This window comes from Lacerta agilis, chromosome 1 (assembly GCF_009819535.1).
Source record: "Lacerta agilis isolate rLacAgi1 chromosome 1, rLacAgi1.pri, whole genome shotgun sequence".
Lineage (NCBI taxonomy): Eukaryota > Metazoa > Chordata > Lepidosauria > Squamata > Lacertidae > Lacerta > Lacerta agilis.
In genome coordinates this window covers 68,539,181-68,552,537 of record NC_046312.1, presented here as the reverse complement: position 1 = coordinate 68,552,537, position 13,357 = coordinate 68,539,181, and the positions used below count along the sequence as shown (strand labels likewise).

General features: G+C 40.5%; 1 protein-coding gene and 1 long non-coding RNA gene across 2 annotated transcripts; one reads left to right on the top strand and one right to left on the bottom strand.

The window, feature by feature from the left end:
* Positions 1 to 2,374: 2,374 nt before the first annotated feature.
* LOC117048898 lies at positions 2,375 to 4,618 on the bottom strand. Its single transcript, XR_004426889.1, has 2 exons — positions 4,405 to 4,618; positions 2,375 to 2,634 (listed from the first exon to the last, which is right to left on the bottom strand). It is a non-coding gene; the product is annotated as an uncharacterized LOC117048898 (long non-coding RNA).
* A 57-nt stretch (positions 4,619 to 4,675) lies between these two features.
* PSMA1 (proteasome 20S subunit alpha 1) lies at positions 4,676 to 13,357 on the top strand. Its single transcript, XM_033153314.1, has 10 exons — positions 4,676 to 4,819; positions 6,188 to 6,232; positions 6,979 to 7,080; positions 8,132 to 8,235; positions 8,930 to 9,018; positions 9,849 to 9,919; positions 10,745 to 10,874; positions 11,097 to 11,176; positions 12,348 to 12,452; positions 13,025 to 13,357. The coding sequence occupies exons 1-10, from the start codon at positions 4,817 to 4,819 to the stop codon at positions 13,079 to 13,081; spliced, it is 786 nt and encodes a 261-aa protein (XP_033009205.1). The 5' UTR covers positions 4,676 to 4,816; the 3' UTR covers positions 13,082 to 13,357.

Here is a 13,357-nt window from a genome sequence, read left to right as displayed (position 1 = left end):
TGAACGAGAAACCAAAAATAGGAGAAAACCCTCCAGACACCAATAACACAGTAACATTGGGAAAGCATCAATGAACATCTAATAAAGCAGAAAGGTGTATGGACAATCCAATACAATTTCACCACTAATGCACATTGTGTCAAAGACATATTCACAATACAATCACAAAGAAGAACAGAATCGAAAATTCTTTCTAGTAGCACCTTAGAGACCAACTGAGTTTGTTCCTGGTATGAGGAACACGAAAGCTCATACCAGGAACAAACTCAGTTGGTCTCTAAGGTGCTACTAGAAAGAATTTTCGATTTTGTTTTGACTATGGCAGACCAACACGGCTACCCACCTGTAAAAAGAAGAACAGATTCGTGGGATCCTGAGGCTGAATGCAGTGGTGGCAAATAATTCTCTGATCTTTACACAAATCAGTTGTTTGGCCACATTGTACAGTTCTGGCTCTCCAAAAATGATAATGGGAGAGCAGGAAAGTTCCAAAAAGTGCATCCAAATTTGAAAAATGGGTTAGAATGGGGGAAATGTGGTATTTGGGGTTTTACAGTTTAGAAAAAAGTACCGGTATGAGGTGTTTAAATGATGCTTTATTTGGAGAAAGAAGAAAGCTTTTCTCCTACATAATACTAGAGTCTGGAGCCATCCAATTAAGCTGAATGTTGGAAAATGCAAGCCAGACAAAATCCAGTTCTTCCTGCAGCGCATAGTTAAAATTCACTACCACAAGATGTAGTGATAGCTACCCGTCTGGATGGCTTTCAAATAATATAGACAAATTTAAGGCAGATAAGGGTATCAATGGCTGGTTACTAACCAGGATGGCTCTGTACTACCTCAAACATCAGAAGCAGTATGCCTCATGAATACTAGTTGCTGGGCAACATGAGAGTGGGGAGAGGGCTGTTGCACTCATGCCATGCTTGTGTGTGTCCCATAGGCATCTGAGAACAGGATGCTGAACTACAGGTAGATAGTCCTTTGGTCTGATCCAATACAGCTTGTTTAAAATTCCTGAGGCAGATAAGAAAAACACTGATTTTATTGCAGTCTTTGTAAAAATGTTTTTTTCATGGCCCATGCTCTTCTGCTATTTGCACTACACCTTGGCTTTGATCCTACAACCATTTCTGCTTACCATTTTCATTTATTTGAAGTGTACTGATGTGTTTCAGAGAACTGCTACAAAGAACTGAGCTATGCATACTCCACTGTAGAAGCATAACTGAAATATCTATGGGCCTCATAAATATATACCTTGGGAAGAAAAACAGAATTATTGATCATGATCCAGGCATGCTTCCATGCCAAAAAGTATTGTGTGCAGGTAGTTCCATAAGAGTCTGCTGAATGAGGCCAATGGGCCATCTAGTCCAGCATCCTGTTCTCATAGTGGCCAACCAAAAGCCGCTGGGAAACCACAAGCAGAATTTTAGCACAAAACCTGTCTCTAGCTATCTGAGCTAGATTTGCAAAATGAACTCCGAAAAGCTGCTCTGCTCCCATTCCTTTCACAGCAACATGATCTGAAGAAATCAGGCGAGGTTTTCACAGTGGGGTGGTTGCTAAATTAAAAACCGGCAACACTTTTCCTGAGCATTAGTTCAATTTTCATAATAGGCAGACGTTTCAAAGTGAAAACCAATACCATAATTATACAAAAAAAAACAAAAATGAAGCCACAAGATAAGTTTGAGAAATGCTTGTTAGTATTTCAGTGATAAGTATATTCTTGGAATCAATATAAAGTTCTAAGAAATGGCTTTTCACATTTTATGCAATGGCAAGTTTTCAACCTACTGTAGAGTAAAAACTAGATGTATTAAATCATTTGGGTTTTTTGAATGTGACGTACTGTGCATACTTTATCATTATGTAAGTTTAACCACAACCTTTCCAAAGTTTGTTTTTGTAAATGAGCAGTCCAATCCTATGCATGTTTTTATTGATGGGTCTTGAATCTGAACCTGTTTTCTTCTGAGTTTAAGACAAAGTAAAAGCATATTCTTGCTTCCATCAGTGTAGTCCTATTCCTGTTTACCTAGCAGAAAGACCCATTGAGTTCAAGAAGGCTTAAGGTAAGAATGTATAGGATTGTCCCTAGCTCCCTTTCCCCTTGAATAAAGGTTGCAATCATACATATCTAGATATAAGCATTACTGAACCCAGTGGGCCTTCTGCTGCAAGGCTACATTCTAGATTAATTGATTTCATTGGGACTTATTTCCAAGTTAAACCACAGAGGATTGGGCTTTATAGTTCTGATCACCTGATGCTGACAAGCCTGTTCAGGTCTAATGCATATTGTGATAAATCACAGAAGGACTCCAAGGCGGGGGGGGGGGGAGAGATCTTGGCAGCAATAACATTTTAAAAGTAAAAAAGGACTTTAATGTTATTTGACTTTTTAAATGGTTGCTAAAGAACAACATGAAAAGAACATTATTTACATTTTGATCTTTGTAAAGGTCAAATGTTCTATTACAGAGTTACCAAATGAAAAGAGCTGAGGAAACAAATTTAAGAATGAAAGCAACTCTTTGTTTCACAGCAGCTAGACCATCTGCTGGGCTTCCTTAGATGGCTTTTGGTACAGAGGATGCAGTTTGGGTGGTTGCTGCTTGACAACTAAAGAGAAAAATGGATGAGTAAACACAACTGGCAAACAAGATATGAAAGACAGAAAAGATTATTTGCTGAACAAGGCTGCCAACTCTGAGAGTGCATATACAAAGGCATAATGAAAATAATAGATTAAATAAATAACAATTGAAGCAGTACGGTAGTTCCCATCTAGTCGTGTAGTAGGGAATTACAAGGGTAAAAGGACACCCAGCCTCACATATAGCAAAAGGGACTCCAGACAAATTTGTATTAATGATAAGTTTCCATATCAGAACTATTCTTTTGTGTTGGCAGTCAAAATATATTGTAAACCACCTTATGATCCTTGGCTGAAGGGAAGTATGGAAATTTAATAAATAAACAAAACAAATATAGCAATGAGCTAATAATATCCTTGATCAAAACAGCCAAAAATGTAGCAAAACCTCTTTATACATATGGCAAAAATGTAACAAAAATGCTTATACTTAGGGACATAGCCCGTGACAACTAGGATCTGTTACTATTCTGTGAAGATGATCAAGAATAATTTCGAAAGTCTTTAAAAGACTCTTTAAGTAGGGTGGCCAGGTGCCTTCTGTATCTATAATACTTGTGCAGAAGAGAGGATTTCAGCAAGTGTAACTTGCATAACAAGGTACCTTTACTGAAATCCCCTCTTCTACTCACATTATTTAAAAGGGCAGGAATCCTGTCCTCTTTCAACAGGCCTTCTACCCTGAAGTGATGAGATAGTACCTTTCAAACGTGAGAGCACAGCAAAAAAGAATTATGTGCCCATTCTTCCTCATACCCCCAAAAGAGTGAATATGTGCTATGGCAAAAAAGGAAGGATATAACAGATGCATGGATCTTTCTTCACAAGAAGACCTTGAGAAGGGTGCGCAGACAGGAGGTGGGGGTGAGGGATGTGCACAGTCACCCCAGGGCCCATGTTCTCTCTCATTAGATATGATTCAGACTGTTATTGGTAAGGTAGTAGTAGTAGAAAAATCCTGACGTCCTGGTTTTCAGGTGTAAAAATGGTGTTGGGCGAATTTTGGTGAATCAGGATGTAACATTCATCAATCCTTACATATGATCAATACAGGCCAACAGCATGATTTATTCACTACACTGGCATACTACTTAGAATGAGGCATGCCCAGGCTCCATTAATATGTTGTGCAACTTCTTTCTTGGAAGTTACTTCAGTGTAGCAACAGAAGGGGTAACTGAGATGCATACAGCAGAATTAAAGCATGATGTCCTGTATGTGACCTTGATGTAATTTTGGTGCCAGGCAAAGGCCTTGATATTTTCCCGGGCTGCTTAATCTTCTGTAAATTGCTTTGACTTGAACTTGTTGCCCCATCTCATTTGTTTTGGCTCCACCCATCAACAGAGTGCACTTACCCTCCTGCAAGGTTGGCCTAATGCAGGTACCCCCAAACTCGGCCCTCCAGATGTTTTGGGACTACAATTCCTATCACCCCTGACCACTGGTCCTGCTAGCTAGGGATGATGGGAGTTGTAGTCCCAAAACATCTGGAGGGCTGAGTTTGGGGATGCCTGGCCTAATGCCTTGCTCTCGACGCTCTGTGCTGCCAAGAGTGCCACCCAATTGCCTTTATAATTCCACAGCTTTTTATGTGTACCAGTCTTTACCAGCCTGATGCCCTCCAGACATTTTGGATTACAATTCCCACCAACTCGCCTAGTTCCGTCAATCTAGGTTGCAGTCCCACACTAATTTACCTAGGACTAAATCTCATTAAATTCAATGGGACTTACTTTTGAGGAGACTCATATAGTATTGCATTGTTAGTATTCTAAAAGGGAAAAAACAACAACAGCTAAAGGATGGGGGCAGGTCGCTATTTTTATTATTATTCTTTCATTAAATGTGTATACCGCCCTTCATCTGAAGCTCTCAGGGCGGCTCACAGCGCAAAGCGGCGAGTATGCAGTACGCACGCGCCGACCTGGACGCAGCCGCGCCGACCTTTCGCTGTTCCAGGGGGAGGAGCCGTCCTGGCGAGGCGCCTTTTGATCGGAGGTTTAGCGATCGGCTGCGATTCCTCGCCAGAGACGGAAGGAAGTCCCGAAGCCCGCACTCGACGCTCGCCGAGCTATCGATCTTTTTTTTCCCAAAGCCACCCTCGCTGGTGCAGCCGTTCGTGGTGGTGTTCGGGAAGCAGCCGAAATGGTGAGACGGGTGGGGACCGGGGGGCCGGCGGGAGGGAGGGAGAGCCAGAAGGAACCCGGGGAGAGATCGCGGGGAGGCTGCGTCTTCCTCGTCCGAGTAGGTGGGTGAGTCAGCACATCTGAGTGGTGGTGGTTGTGTCTGCGGCCCAGGTTGCGCCTCTTCTCCTGCCGCCTTCAGGAGCCTGAAGCTTCCCGGCGCTGCCTCCGCATCTCTTTGGCTGATCCCTTCGCCTTCTCCCTAAATCAAACTTTCCTGCGATCCCAAGTCTTCTTTTTCGCACCTCCCCTCCGAGCCCCTGTATCCCTCTTCCGCAAGAAAGGGGCAGCAGCAGCATCAATCCCTCTCGCACCGTTTGTTCAGATTTTTTTCTCTCTAAAAAGAAGATAATCCACCTTTCTCTAAAATGCAGGGACTATTATATGGCTGCCGCAACACCTCAACCCGATAATAATCTCAAATTCTCTCATCCTTAACCGAAAGCGAAACTCCTTTCTCATCCCTTCGAAATCGCAGGCTTGTCAGGCAAGAAAAAATGTCTGACAAGAAACGGGTTGCCGTCCAGTTTTTCTGTATAACCTCCAGAAGAAGCATATGCCCAGTTTGCACAAAGAGCGAATCATTCACCATTACTCGATGATGCAGCATTTTATTCTGCTTCATGACTCCATTGTTCTCTGTATGACTTTGGGGTGGCGGGGGAGGACTTTTCTCAGGGTGAAAGTGGAACAGGTACCGTATGTGGCTACATCAAATATCTTAGATGGATCGGGTTGCTGATCACGAATAATTTTTTTAAAGCTCCTCTCCTTAAAAATGTTCTTTCTTACCCCTAATCCATGACAACATGATTAGGCCATGTGCCTATGCTACTTACTGCACCGTCTGCAATAACTTTTGAGTGATTGTAATCTCTTCCTTTCCCCATACCTTACCTTATTTCTCCCTTCCTCCCTATGCCTGGCTTTGCATTCTGAGCTTCTTAGCAAACCTTAATAATTGTGAAGTGCCACATTTAAACAAACAAACAAACCTTCAGTCTTACCTTGAAAGTAAAATTTGTCCCTGCCTGTATATTTTTGTGGCTACTGGCTGTACCTTCACTGCCATAGGTAATATGTGTTTGAACAGTTTCTGGGCATCACAAGTGGGCAGACTGCAGAGTGCTGTTGAACTCAAGTGTTGCTTGTGTGCTTCCCGTAGGCATCAGGTTGGCCACCGTGAGAACAGGATGCTAGACTAGATGGGCCTTTGGCCTGAACCAACAGGGCTGTTTTTATGTCTTACTTTAAAATGATTTAAAGCATAATGTTGTACCTTTGTAGCTGATAATGCTACTCATGTTAATAGATTCTATTTTGTGCACTTTAGTTTCGCAACCAGTATGACAATGATGTCACCGTTTGGAGCCCTCAGGTATTATTATTATTATTATTATTATTTCTTTTATTTATTATTTTTCTCAGCTCATTGCAGTGGTTTGTACCTAACTTTAATAGACAAAGGAATGTGCTAGTAAACAGTTTTCCATATGAGTTTGATTGATTGCCTAGACATTGTGAAAAGTGCAATCATGTTTTTAAAGGAAAAGTTGTAGGAACTAGTGTGTACACAGTTATACCAATTATGTTTTGTGTGTATGCATGTGCTGTTTGTGATTGAACAACAGAGATCCTTGCCAAATGGATGGTAATTCTTCAGGTATTTTATATTTTACTTGGTGTGAAAAGTATTTAGGGTTGCTTGGTCAGAACATAATTGTATCAAACACTGTCTTGTGAAGCCATTAACTCCACTTGAACATAAAAAAGGCATTTGTTATGTTCCATTGGCTGGTAAATTATGGAATTATAAAAGTTTTATACACACACACACACACACACATATTTGGAATGAAATATATCTGGCAGCCCAAAGTAAAAAGACTTCCTGGGAAGGTTGTGGTGCTGGGAGAGAATGCCAAGCTGCAGCGCTTCACTATGTTAGTTCAGAAGTTCCTTGTTACTGTAACTTCGTGTGTATTTTCTCTCTTCTGTCTCTTTCATCTTCCCAGTTGCAATGGTGCCAGAAGGTTGCTTATTGCAATATGTAATATGGTCAGTGTACTTCTGGAGTCAGCACATTTTAAAAGAGGTACATTTTAATTGTGTTTTCTTTTTTAGGGGCGAATTCACCAAATTGAATATGCAATGGAGGCTGTGAAGCAAGGTTCTGCAACTGTTGGACTAAAATCAAAGAACCATGCTGTTCTAGTTGCTTTAAAGGTAAACATTAGGGTAAAGCTTGGAGTTAATTCCCCCCTTTAAAATGAGAATAGGATGTATGCAATTCTTTCCTACTATAATAATATGTCAGTGGTAAGAGGGACTATTGTACATGGCAAGTATCTCTGGAAGTGTGGGTTTGAATCCCACCACTGCCAAGCATCCTTGTAGCTGGTAGAGCTCAGTTGGTAGAGCAAGAAACTCTTAATTTCATGGTCGTGGGTTTGAGCCCCACATTGGGGGAAAGATTCATGCATTGCAGAGGGTTGGACTAGATGACTTTTGTGGTCCTGTCCAACTCTACAATGTTACGATTCTATAATATATCTGAACCCATCTATTATACAATTGTAAGCCTAATTACCATGAAGTAAATTACTGCATTCTAAATGATCTGGAAATAATAGAACATAATGGTGCTTTTTCCTTTGCTAAATACACTACTCGTCATTAATCATTGCTGAGCTGCTGCCAGATAGTACAAGCAGTGATGGTTTTTGGTGCATCTGATATGTGCACGACTACGCCAAACCTGGAAGTGACTCGAAAACGTCACAAAAGTGGGCTGGGGGGGGGCAGAATGGGGTGTTTGCAGACATTTTCAGTCGTGCTTCAAATATACGTGATTTCACTTAAAACGTGCTGTGCCTCAGAATGAAACCCCCACATAAACGGAGAGTTGCCTATACTGAGCTACCTAGAAGAGTGGTTCCCAGTTAGCTAAGTACTGCAGACCCCGTTTTTCAAAAGCCAAGCCATGGACCCACTACTTTTGAAATTTTTGATATCTCTATGGTAGTTTTTTGTTATGTGAATGGTGTCACAGACCCCCTGGGTGGGTTATGCAGACCTGGGATCCATGGACCACCAATTGGGAACCACTAATCTAGACCAATCATCTGGCAGTGTCGCATCTTCATGTGTTCATAAGAAGGGATGGATAAATCTATAAATACAGTAACTCAAAGACTCTCCATTCAGTAGTTACTATAACCATACTTGTCATTGTCAAAATGTTTGTTTGACTCACAACTATTTTTTCTGTGTTTAGAGGGCACAGTCTGAGCTGGCAGCTCACCAGAAAAAAATCTTATATGTTGACAACCATATCGGTATTTCAATTGCTGGGCTTACTGCTGATGCAAGACTTCTATGGTAATTTTGCAAATTGGTTTATTTCATATATAGGGCACAGAGATAAAATTACACACATTTTAGTGCATTTCAAATATTTATATGCCTCCTTTTAAGAGTACATAAAATTGCGTGTAAACCCCACTGGTACCATTGACTGGCATTAAAGCAAATTTATAAACACATTGTCTGAGATTCAGCTAAGAGGTGGCCAGTATTGTGAGGGTGCAGGGGAAGGGGCTGAGATGGGCAGAACAGTTACTTGCCAGGCAATGTTGTGCATGTCTACTCAGAAGTAAGTGCCATAGAGTTCAGTGGCATTTGTTCCCAAGTAAGTGAATATAGGATTGCAGCCTGAATAAACACTATTTCTTCCTATTCTATTATATTTATCCATTGCTTTTCGCATGCAGAAGAATGTCCCAAAGTGATTTGCAGTATAACTAACATTAAAACCTTGTATAAAACACAGTGGTTAAACATACTCTGTTCAGTAACTTCTTGGCTGAGGTGAGATTTGAGCACTGCTTGCTGCTGCGACCCTCAAGCAATATAATTCTAGCTGAACAGCTTTCCTAAGCTGGTGCCCTCTAGATGGGGCTACTGCAGGGCACTCCGGTAATCATAACAAGGATCAAAGCTACACATAGAATGAAACTTGTGCATAACAAGCCATCTACTGGTGTATTTTTGTTTCTCTCTTTGAATCCTGCAGCAATTTCATGCGCCAGGAGTGTCTGGATTCTAGATTTGTATTTGACAGACCTCTTCCAGTGTCTCGGCTAGTATCTCTGATTGGAAGCAGTATCCTTTTTTGTGATTGTTATCGTGAGATGCTCATAGTTGTCAAGATTATATTCTGCTCTTGACCAATGTTCGTACTACTTAAATAAGTGTATTGATCAATGTATTGACTTGTGTAAGAACTAAACTAGTGCAGGTCATTGGAGACCTTTTGCTTTAATATTAAAGGTGCTGGATCCACTGATCCCTGGAAAATTTCAGCCACAGATGATAGTGGTAAAAACCAAATGATAAAGTTGAACAGTTGTATTCAACAGTGTTACTCAGCTGATGGTAAGGCTTCTATCACCAAAACTGGGAGGGAAGTAATTTTCTGCAGCTCCAGCCCACCCATCACCCCCAAATTCTGCTCTAGAGGATTGGGAGTTTCTCCAGAGCAGATAAGGGAGGGAGAATATATCTGAAAATTGCTTATCTTCTGCTATCAGAGGTCTTATTACCCACTGAGTGACACCTTGAGTATAACTCGGAATGTTTGAATGGTTCTGCACGTTCATGTTACTTGAGCAGTAAGTGATAACTTGTGTGTAGTTGCCACAGTAAATCAAGTTTGTATGTGTTGAATATTCGTGTTGAGTAGTCACAGGCATTTGGTTTAGTGGGGAGCTTCTCTGCTCAGCTGTTTTGTGGGCTGTGTTTAATTGAAATATGTGTTGCTGATGGTTTAATAGCTTTCATTCTAAATGCTATCTGCTTTTAGTATTACCTGTATTTCTGTTATCTCTGTTTGTAAGCCTTAGGGCCCCCTTGAGGGTGGAAAAGTGGGATATAAATGTTTTTGTAACTGAAATATACATGCCGTTTGAGACACATTCCTCAACTTGTCCAAGAAACGCAGATACCAACACAACGGTATGGCAGAAGGCCATATGGTGTCGGACTTCTCATTGCAGGCTATGATGTAAGGCTGCTTTTCATACTTTTCTTAAGAAAACTCTACTTGTCTATCACATATTCCTTGGATGATACAGAAGAAGCGTAATGGTATATTGGCAGTAAACAGTGGGTTGTGTCCAAGGGCTGTCCTCCTGTGAGCACAAGAGCTTATGTTCTAGTGGAGGTGATTGCCCCACTCTTCTCCCCCTCCCCCCCCATTCTATACTGTCATAGGCCATGACCTCCAGAATAGGTTTTGGGGGGGATGGAGGAGGGATATAAGCAAAACCCACTTTTCCATTTCACTGCTTGTGGAATGCTCTCCCCAGAGAGGTTAAGCTGGTGCCTTCATTATACACCTTTAGGCACCAGGTGAAACCGTTCCTCTTTGACCAGGTCTTTGGATGGTTGACATTCAATGCCCTTTTAAATGTGTTGTGGAAAGGGGGATTATTGATTTGTTTTTGTTCTTGTTTTTATTATGTTTTTATATTGCATTTTACGTTGTGAACCACCCTGAGATCTACGGGCATAGGAGGTGTGCACATTTTAACAACAACAACAACAACAAAATAATAAAAATAATAATAATCAGACTCCACTGCTGCAGTAACAATATAAGGAGAATCAGTTGTATTTCATCCTATATGCAAGGCATGAAACATGGTATAGTACTAGCACCATATTGTTTTAGGCCTTTGGACAGGAAACCTGAAAATGGAAAATTGTGTATATACCCATATATGTTAATTACAGATTGTATATGTTGTAGTCTTCGGAAATAAAATAGAACTGAAAATATTTTTATGCTATTTCATGATAAATAAATAATATCTCTTTGTTTTACTAGGATATGGGTCCCCATATTTTCCAGACCTGTCCTTCTGCAAATTATTTTGACTGCAAAGCAATGTCCATTGGAGCTAGGTCCCAGTCAGCTCGAACTTACTTGGAGCGACACATGACCGAATTTGCTGACTGTAAGTGTTTGGTTTCCCCTATCTGATTTGCAGTATGATGTTTTGCACATATTGCTCTACCCCTTTCTCTCATGTATATGTTGTGTTCCTGGCTTATTGCTGAGCATACTTTGACTGGTAATCACAGGCATGGGAAGGGAGAGAGTGCTTTGAAACTTCCCCTTCCTTGCAGGAGAAATACTGTGCTTCTGAACTGGTAATAAGTGAAAACATATTTTACAGGTAATCTGAATGAGCTAGTTAAGCATGGACTGCGTGCCTTGAGAGAGACTCTTCCTGCAGAACAGGATCTGACTACTAAGGCAAGTGCTGGAAACTTTTTTATTTGTGGTCTGTTCTATGATTTTGGAGCGCGAGTAACACTAGCAAAGCACAATACAGAAGGGGGGGGTGAATCCTATCATTTGTGTAAGTGGAAGCCAAAATTCACAACTGAAGAGTTGTAGTGAAGATTATTCAGGTAAAAAGATATAAAATAACCCTTGTGCCAGTGCACCCAGAACTCCTGAACTGTATCATTAGCTTAAGCAACTCGGCTGCATTTGAACAGCACTTGCATGCATCACTTTTATACATGTTTGTGCAAACACTGGAAATGTGCTTACCTACTTATAAATAGTAGGTGATAGCCAAGTAAGTAATTTGCCAGTGATTCAAGTGGGTCTGTTCTGAATATGGCTAATATTGGATATTGCCCAGCACTAGCAAGGAGACATAACACTAGTTCTGATTATCTGGATAGTTTGAATAACAGCAGGCCTATGTGAAATTCTGGGCTTTGGGGCCAAAGTAATAAAGGCAATGTTTGAGCCGCTCCAGGAATTCTTGGATGAGCAGGTTTTCCTGGACCCATTCCAGTCTAATACATATGTATGTGATCAAAGGCTTAAGTATATTGGGGAATGTCCTGTATGTACCTGCCACTTTTGTATCTACTCCATGGTGGTGTTCCATATCCTGTCATTTTACTGATTTGTGAGGCCACAAGGGTACAGGACTGCTCCTTCATAGCAATTCATACATTGTGAGATGCTTTGCCAGCTAAGGTGCACCTTGCTTCTATGCTGGCTTGTCATCATGATTAAAATCAGGCACCCCCAAACTCGAGCCCTCCAGCTGTTTTGGGACTACAACTCCCATCATCCCTAGCTAACAGGACCAGTGGTCAGGGATGGTGGGAACTGTAGTCCCAAAACAGCTGGAGGGCCGAGTATGGGGGATGCCTGATTAAAATGAACAGGAGGTGTTGCTTGGTGTCTATCATGGAGATAGATGGCTTATCTTTTGCTTTAATGGGCAGGATTTACCTAGCCAGCCTCTTCAGCAGAAGCCCTACACAAAGACTTCTGCATGGGCACAATGTTGGGAAAGAATGGTCTAAATCCTCCTGACTTCCCTTTGAACAGATGTACATAATCTGTGTTGCAGAAAGATAGTGGCACCTTTCTTAGTTTTACAATTCTCATTTAACAGAATGTTTCCATTGGGATTGTTGGTAAAGATATGGAGTTCACTATTTATGATGATGATGATGTAGCACCATTCCTAGAAGGACTTGAAGAAAGACCCCAGAGAAAGGTACACAAATTTAAGACAATACATTAAATTTACTTATACAGTAACATTTTGTAAAATACCTGATTTTAGTGTTCTATAAGCTATGATTTTGCTACTACTATTTTCTTTTATCTCAACGGTTTTTGGGGGTATCCACCCAACCCCACCTGAATTGTAACCCGTTATTGGGTTTTTCAGTCACAAAATCATGTTTGTCTATAAAACATTTTATGTTGGGACACTGTTATCTATACTGGAATTTCAGGACCATTTTTTAAATATGAGGAAAAACTTAGTTAAAGCAGGCGTGTACAGTATGACTGCTGTCAGGCGTGGGAACTAAATGAGAATTACATTAAAGTTGCAAATATTTGATTTAAAAAGATATATCATGGCCTAATTTGACTTTGATTCTATGCAATTATTTAGTGCAAAATTGAGGAATGTTGAAAATCAGAATTCACTTGGCCTCTAAAATTAAATATTGGTGGGGTTATATATTTGAAATATTTTGTTCTATAATTTCCTACCAGTGACAATTAAAACTGATGCAATTTTAATTATATTTAATATTTTTATTTTACCTTTTCAAGACTGCTCAACCTGCTGAAGAAACTGCAGAAAAGGCTGAAGAACCAATGGAGCACTAATAATTGTGCATGCACTTCAGACACAGGAATGCCAGAGCATGCATTTGTATTCTGCTAACATAACTGTGAGATGGATGCATATTGTAGTGATACATTCTAGTGATTTGGTCTACAAAAATGCATTGCCAAAAATCCTAAACTGGCAGCAAAGAATTAATAACTGACCACTGCTCTTGAGATGTCATTTTCTAGAAACTATGGAATATTGTTTTATATGAAAAAGCTTGTTTTCCTGTCATAAAGGCATTGATTAAATAAACCTGTTTCTTGAAACAA

What these genes read in the sequence shown, in the direction of transcription:
- PSMA1 (XM_033153314.1), top strand. An exon ending in AGTATCTCTGATTGGAAGCA is followed by an intron (nt 9,019 to 9,848) that starts GTATCCTTTTTT and finishes AACTTGTCCAAG; the next exon opens with AAACGCAGATACCAACACAA. An exon ending in CATGACCGAATTTGCTGACT is followed by an intron (nt 10,875 to 11,096) that starts GTAAGTGTTTGG and finishes CATATTTTACAG; the next exon opens with GTAATCTGAATGAGCTAGTT.